General features: G+C 43.7%; 1 protein-coding gene across 1 annotated transcript in view; it reads left to right on the top strand.

The window, feature by feature from the left end:
* MEIOC (meiosis specific with coiled-coil domain) overlaps positions 1-8,508 on the top strand; it is a gene marked incomplete at both ends in the record, with an annotated part of 168,827 nt that overhangs the window by 136,949 nt on the left and 23,370 nt on the right. Inside the window, one exon of the mRNA XM_082272868.1 lies at positions 2,894-3,028. Within this exon, the coding sequence (XP_082128994.1) occupies positions 2,894-3,028 (135 nt within the window). The remainder of the gene's footprint in view (positions 1-2,893; positions 3,029-8,508) is intronic.

The raw sequence follows: 8,508 nt of genomic DNA, 5'->3' as shown, positions 1-8,508 counted from the left end.
TTAGTCTGCTTGTCTTCAGCAAACTGCAGGCTTTCTTGTGCATCATCTGTAGAAGAGGCTTCCTTCTGGGACGACAGCCATGCAGACCAAGTTGATAAAGTGTGCGGCGTATGGTCTTAGCACTGACAGGCTGACCCCCCCACCCCTTCAACCTCTGCAGCAATGCTGGCAGCACTCATACGTCTATTTCCCAAAGACAACCTCTGGATATGACGCTGAGCATGTGCACTCCACATCCTTGGTCGATCATGGCGAGGCCTGTTCTGAGTGGAACCTGTCCTGGTAAACCGCTGTATGGTCTTGGCCACCATGCTGCAGCACTTGACACCATTGAGGGAGATGGCTAATCTGGCCCAATTTGGACATTTTTACTTGGGGGTGTACTAGCTTTTTTTGTTGCCAGTGGTTTAGACATCAATGGCTGTGTGTTAAGTTATTTTGAGGAGACAGCAAGTTTACACTGTTATACAAGCTGTACACTCACTACTTTTACATTGTAGCAAAGATGTATGAGTGCTGCCAGCATTGCTGCAGAGGTTGAAAGGGGGGGGGGGGGGGGGTGTCAGCCTTTCAGTGTTCAGACCATACACCACCCACTGCATCACATTGGTCTGCATGGCTGTCGTCCCAGGAGGAAGCCTCTTCGTAAGATGATGCACAAGAAAGCCCCCAAACAGTATGCTAAAGACATGGATTACTGAAACCATGTCCTGTGGTCTGATGAGACCAAAATAAACCTATTTGGTTCAGATGGTGTCAAGCGTGTGTGGCGGCAACCAGGTGAGGAGTACAAAGAAAGTGTCTTGCCTACAATCAAGAATGGTGGTGGGAGTGTCTTGGTGTAGGGCTGTATGAGTGCTGCCAGCACTGGGGAGCTACAGTTCATTGAGGGAACCGTGAATGCTAACATGTACTGTGACATCCCTTCAGAGTATTCCAACATAATGACCCCAAACACACCTGCAAGACCACCACTGTCTTGCTAAAGAAGCTGAGAGGGTAAAGGTGATGGACTGGCCAAGCAGGTCTCCAGACCTAAACCCTATTGAGCATCTGTGGGGCATCCTCAAACAGAAGGTGGAGGAGAGCAAGGTCTCTAACATCCGCTAGCTCCATGATGTCATCATGGAGGAGTTGGAAGAGGGCTCCAGTAGCAACCTGTGAAGCTCTGGTGAACTCCATGCCCAAGAGGGTTAAGGCAGTGCTGGAATATAATGGTGGCCACCCAAAATATTGACACTTTGGGCCCAATTTGGACATTTTCACATAGGGGTGTACTTACTTTTGTTGCCAGCAGTTTAGACATTAATGGCTGTGCGAGTTATTTTGAGGGGGACAGCAAATTTACACTGTTATACAAGCTATACACTCACTACTTTTACATTGTAGCATGTCATTTCTTCAGTGTTGTCACATGAAAAGATATAATAAAATATTTACAAAAATGTGAGGGGTGTACTCACATTTGCGAGATTATGTATATGGAGCACTGCACTTTTTACAGGTTATAAAACTGATCCTTGGTGGGTGTGGGAGGGATTATATCATGGACTGTCTCTGGACCTTTTTTTTTTTTTTTTTTTTTTTCCAGTTTACACTCATCTGAAGGTAGCTGTATATAATCCAGTCATAATGATTTAACCACATGCCAACCGCTGGCAGTACATTTACTGCAAGCGGCCACCACATGCATGCTGGATCACCTACGTCTACGTCGTCCAGCCTGCTCTGGGTTAAGGAAGCGCAGAGGTGGCCACAGCGGATTGCAGATTCCCATACCCCAGGCCCAGTGATCATGTGAATGCTATGCAATCACATCACAATATCAACAAAGCTATTATGAATAAATTAATTCATAACAGCTGTGTTTTGCTCTTCTGTGATTGTCCCACAACTATCACATGGTACCGAGGCCACTCACCACCATGAAACGTGTGAATTAGCTGTAGCCAATCAGTTAACTAGTAATTACATGTAACCTATTCATGACAGTTGAAAACATTGCGGTTATGATCAACATTGTAAGAGCAAGCAAAGTGTGAAAAAAAAAAACCCCATGCTGACCCAAAATAGTATGCAAAAAAAAAAAAGTTTAACAAATGTAATAAATTATTTTAACATACTATCAATAGTCAATGTCACACCAGTCATATGATGATGCTGTACTGCACTTGTGACAGTATATAATAAAAAAAATATTAATTTTTGTGTGCAATGATAAAAATGTAATTTGTAGTGTTGCATGATCGCTCAATTGCCAGTTAAAGTAGCGCAGTGCTGAATAGCAAAAAATGCCCTGATCACGAAGGAGGTAAAACTACCTGGCGTTCAAGTGGTTAAAGTTTGTGTCCTATTCTCCAGGAAACCTATTTATTGGTAAGTCTCTGACCTGGAAGCAAGTATGAAGATCTAGAAAGTCAGAATGGGTAATTGTTTTGGGTCAGTGACTGACCGTATTAAAACATTTACAGAGGTAGGTGTCTCAATGTTTCTCTCAGAAATGGTTTCGTTTTTTTTTTTTTTTTTCAAAAATAAAAAAGGCTTCACTCCAGGGTTGTATCCCATAAACACAGCTGAGGTCCAGCACTAGTTGTCTTCTGCCATTCATACCAGCAACCTGTATGTAACCAGACAAGCCGGCCATACACAGATCGAAATTCGGCAGAACCAGCCAAGATTTGATCCATGTATGTGCTGGCTGATGGATTTGTCAGCACACAAAGTAACAGCGGGGGGAAATTGGCGTACTAACTTTTTGTTTGTTAGTATGGTAATCTTCCAGATTTTTTTCCTTTAGTCCGCTGGGTTGAACGAAAGAGAAACTTTACATGTGTAGGAGACTTTAAGCAAGGAAATCTAAATATGCAAAAATGACTTTGTATGTTGGTTCCAGACAGAATCTGTCTTTATGGAGACTTACCCAGGAAAGATGGTGTCTAGTGTAAACCACATCTGCATTCAAAAACTTCCTGCAAATCCCTCCAGAGTTGATCGCCTGATAGTTGATCAGTTGCATGAACAAGCTAGAGTAAGTGTTAAACTTGATTTTTTTTTTTTTTTTTTTATAAGTTAAACCAGTTTGATTAAAAACTACAGGGTTATGCTCCAATTTTCTAATGTATAAAATCAACACTGTACAATTTATTGGCACTTTATAAATTAAAGAGAATAGTTCTTGTTTACAATTTTTTTTTTAAATGGCTTATATCTGTAGTGGTACAGAAAGTAGCCCACCCTCTTGTGGCCGGATGTGTATGCTCAGTTTCAGAAAGCAGCTGAACTTTTAGCACCTTATTCTACAAAGAGAGTGTACATGGCAGTGGCCGTTGATTTGTGACATGTTCGCATTTTCCAGTTCTCCCCTGCTGGACTACAGAACACCTTTGTGTTATGAAAATAAAGAGTTCTGTAGTTCAGCCTTCTATTCTGACAGTCTGTCTGTTTAGATCTTTGCCAACTTTCATGGCTGTTTTCTTCTTGAGTGGCTGGGGAAGTAGATGTGTTCAGACATACTGACTCAAGATATAGGTGAACAGCACTGGTCCTAACTGCTCATTTCTTTTGTGGATGATGGAACTATGTCATCTTGCATTTCTCACAGCTTGGGTTTGTTTTTTGTGTCCTAAAGTTGATTTTGACCTAGGTAGCCCTATCCATCAAACAGTTAATTGTAAATAATTTAGCACTTGGAGCATTATACACTTGCTCTTTTGCCCAGGCCCGCTTTTCTATTTATTCTACATAACAGCTCTTTTGGTTTCTAGACTCTGCCCTCTGACACCCTCAAGGTAATCTGGCAATCAGATAATTGTGTGGGCGGGGTATGTCTATTAAAATCCTTCTGTGAGGTTATAGTACAGAGTGTGCTTAAGCACAGTTTATTGGATACAGGCACTCTGCTGCTCCTAATTGGAATTATATGTTAAAAGTTTATTTCTTTTTACTGGTTCGCTTTACTGCAATAAACACATTTCTGTGAGACAGCCAAACTGTAGCTTGTAAGTACATATTTACATATTCCCCCCCCCCCCTTTACAGCACTGGAAGTCAGCGGGGTTCAGGCTGGAACCACTGACTGTCAGTGACAGCATCCTACAATAAGCCCAGGAGCTTAAATGATCAACTCCAGTGCTTCTACAGATCGCTCCATAGGAATGTGTTGTAGAAGCGAATGTAAACGTTATATAGTGTTTGCATCGGGTAGTTACTCCACATGTGATGTCCTCACCCTTCCTATCAACTGTTGCAGCTCTGTCCAGTGTCTCCATACAGCAGTAAATCACTGCTGTTGTGATCTATTGCTGGATGTTTGCAGCAAGCATTCAATTACTATTAGAAATGTTCTGTTTTTGCACAGCTGCATGGGGGTCTAGTTCTGGTTTCCGCTGATGCTCACATAAATGAATGCAAGGTCACTTGAATTTCTACTGCATTTCTAACCTGTGAAAGTATTTCATAGTATCATACTGTGTGTCCCTGTCAACCAGACTTAATCTTATTTTAACCAGTTGCTGACCACCCGGTGCAGTTTTACAGCGGCAAGGTGGCTCGGCTGGGCGAACCGACGTAACTGTACGTCGGTCGTGCGTAGGGCTAGGGCGCGCGCCGTCCCCGCGATGTTCTGATTCAGTTCAGAACTGATTAGTCATCAGGCCCAGGCCAATAATTTTTGGCCTGGACTTTGTGATCGGTTCTGACTAATGGCAGAATGTCCTGTGTCTGTGTAATGTAACCACAGGCATAGGAAATTATTCAATCTTCTCTCCTGGAGCCCTTTTCGGTTCCAGCGTGAGAGAAGAGAACATCAACTGTGAGTACACAAGCACTACACTTACACCAGTACACATAGGCACACATTTAACCCCCAGGTAACCCTTTCACTCCATAACAGTGTACACTAAATGCAGTATACAGCTTTACTCATCACTGTATTAGTGTGACTTCACTTAGTTTTAGAGACAGTGGTAGTTAGAGGCAGTCCCAGATATGTTTAGAGTACCCGCCATACATCCCCTAATAATTATTTAACCCCCTGATCACCCCCAGTTAACCCCTTCATTACCCTTCTCAGTGTCACTATTAGTGTACAGATCTTTTTTCTGATCACTTTATTAGCTCACAGGTGACATCAGCGTTAACATTAGCGTCAATACAAGATATCGCCAGATTGCCCACCGCATATTTAGGAATACATTTTAACCCTTTGATTGCCAATGAAACACACACTAAACATCTCCATTACTAGTATAGTGTCTGAACAGATCAATATCTTTTATCTGATCAGAGCTATACTAGCGTCCCCAATAGTTTAGTATAGTGTTCCCAAAATGCAGTGTTAGCAGGATCAGCCCCGACACCTGCCAGCACCTGCCTTTAGCCCCTCCGTCAATCCCACAAGAAGTGCAGTATCAGCAGGTTACTATCACTTCCAAAATAAATTTTACAAAGTTTGCAGGAGCCAATTCGGCTTTTGCTGACCAGCACACGGTCGTCTCTTTGGACTTGCATGCGCCTGTCCAGTTGGGGAGGCGTCCTCTGCACAGATTTTGCTCAGGGGGTCTGAACTTGGGAAGAGTACTACCGTTCAATGTACCTCTGAGCTATCAGACTTTGCCTGGATCATTGGACCAGTCATCTCCAGGGGTGTCCCTTGCGGATTCAGATCGGATCGTGCCACGGCCGTGGCCTATGTCAATCACCAAGGGGGCATAAGAGTCCTGGCGGCTTGGGAAGTAGCCGGAATTCTAAGGTAGGCAGAAAGATTAGTTCAGCCCTCTCTGCTGTGCACATTCCAGGGGTGGAAAATTGGCTCCTTAGACTCCCTCTCAGGGAAGATCTGCCGTCCCAAGGGCCAATCTTCCATCCTGCTTTAGTCGCTGGCTTTGACGACTTGGCTATTTGAAAGCCAGGTACTGAAGGACAGAGGGTTGTCTGCCTCAGTGATTCCTACGCTGTTAAAAGCTAGAAAATCTACGGTACTTCTAGGAAGATTTAGCATTGTACATGGAAGACTTACATTGCATGGTGTGAATCTCTCTGGGTTCAACCTCGTTACTTTTCGGTGGCTCGGATTTTACCTTTCTCTGAGGATATAGCTGCACGATTCTGCCAAAAATGGGAATCTCAATTTTTTTGCTAAGCATGAAGATCCAGATTCTCAAAAACTTTTTCATGTATATGTGTATATATAGATATATATATATATATATATATATATATATGTGTGTGTGTGTGTGTATATGTATGTGTATATATATATATATATATATATATATATATATACAGTACAGACCAAAAGTTTGGACCCACCTTCTCGTTCAAAGAGTTCTTTATTTTCATGACTATGAAAATTGTAGTCACACTTCAAGAGGTAGTCACCTGAAAAGGTTTTCACTTCACAGGTGTGCCCTGTCAGGTTTAATAAGTGTGATTTCTTGCCTTATAAATGAGGTTGGGACCATCAGTTGTGTTGCGCAGAAGTCAGGTGGATACACAGCTGATAGTCCTACTGAATAGACTGTTAGAATCAGGGCTGTCTTTAACACAGGGCAAAAGGGGCAGCTGCCCCGGGTCTAGTCATTGTTGTGGGGCCCAAAGCAGCTGCCCCTTGAGCCCCAAAAAGATTTATTCAAAATTGAAGGCATACTGAACCAGCATGACTACCACAGCATCTTGCAGCGGCATGCTATTCCATCCGGTTTGCATTTAGTTGGACCATCATTTATTTTTCAACAGGACAATGACCCCAAACACACCTCCAGGCTGTATAAGGGCTATTTGACCAAGAAGGAGAGTGATGGGGTGCTGCGCCAGATGACCTGGCCTCCACAGTCACCGGACCTGAACCCAATCGAGATGGTTTTGGGTGAGCTGGACCACAGAGTGAAGGCAAAAGGGCCAACAAGTGCTAAGCATCTCTGGGAACTCCTTCAAGACTGTTGGAAGACCATTTCAGGTGACTACCTCTTGAAGCTCATCAAGAGAATGCCAAGAGTGTGCAAAGCAGTAATCAAAGCAAAAGGTGGCTACTTTGAAGAACCTAGAATATGACATATTTTCAGTTGTTTCGCACTTTTTTTGTTATGTATATAATTCCACATGTGTTAATTCATAGTTTTGATGCCTTCAGTGTGAATCTACAATTTTCATAGTCATGAAAATAAAGAAAACTCTTTGAATGAGAAGGTGGGTCCAAACTTTTGGTCTGTACTGTATGTGTATGTATATGTATATATGTATATATATATATATATATATATATAATTATATATTCAATTATAATATAATATACATTTTTTTATTAACCATTTGAAATAAAGCTGTGACTAGGATTAACCCCCCCCTCCTCTGTCATGGATTACCCTGGGGTACTGCTGGCTGGCGGGTACTGCTGGCGAAATGTGAGGAGCGGCGCAGAGCCGATGCTTCCTGTTGGTCTCCACATGCTCCTCTCACAGGCGGAGTGCATTTGCTATCACTCAGCCTGTGACAGAAAGGAGCCGGAGCTACACAAGAAGGCATCGGCTCTGTTCTGTCAGGTGAGCTCTGACACACACAGCCACGATATCGCCTCGGGTGTCAGACAGCTGCAGCCTGCATACTGGAGACTTGGGATGTCTGGCTATGTTATACCCAGACACAACGCTTAACCCACTGCACTGAGAATCGTGAAAATTGGGGATTGAGATCTCAGCGGGGATGAATCGAGATCGCGATTATCATACGATTAATCGTGCAGCTCTACTCCAAGGGGTTGTACAGCGCCTGGCCTTGAGTACCATTAAGGGCCAGGTCTTTGCCTTGGCGGTTTTCTTTCAACACCCGTTGGCCACATACTCCTTGGTGCATACTTTTCTCCAGGGCGTGGGACACTTGGTTCCTCCAGTGCGGTTTCCATTGCCACAGTGGGACCTTAATTTGGTGTTGTCCGTTCTCTAGAAGCCTCATTCCCCTGCTTACGTTGTCCCAGAAGGTGGCCTTTTTTGGTGGCCGTTACTTCAGCGCACAGGGTGTCTGAACTGGCAGCTTTGTCTTGAAGTTTACCTTACCTGGTAGTTCAGAGATAAGGTGGTTCTGCGTCCATGTCGGTCGTTCTTGCGAAGGTCGTCTCTGACTTTCATCTGAATGAAGACATTGTGTTGCCCTACCTGTGTCCCAAGCCTAAGCATCCTAAGGAAGTTGCCTTGCACTCCCTTGATGTGGTTTTGGCAATATGAGTGTATCTGGCAGCTAAGGAGTATTTTAGGAAATAGACTCCCTATTTGTCCTCACAGATGGACCTTGCAAGGGGCTGGCTGCTTCTGCTGCGACCATTTCCAGATGGATCAGAAAGACTGTGGTTCAGGCTTATTCTATAAAGGGTCAGATTCCTCCTTTCCCTGTCAAGGGGCACTATCCTCGGGCGCTTAGTGCCTCCTGGGCCTTCCGTCATCAGGCATCAGTGATGCAGGTTTGCAGGCGGCTACCTGGTGGTCTGTACACGCATTCACAAAGTTTTAGGAGATGGAT

Source organism: Pelophylax lessonae (assembly GCF_965119305.1).
Source record: "Pelophylax lessonae genome assembly, chromosome: 11".
Taxonomy (NCBI): domain Eukaryota; kingdom Metazoa; phylum Chordata; class Amphibia; order Anura; family Ranidae; genus Pelophylax; species Pelophylax lessonae.
This window is presented reverse-complemented; position numbering and strand designations above follow the sequence as displayed.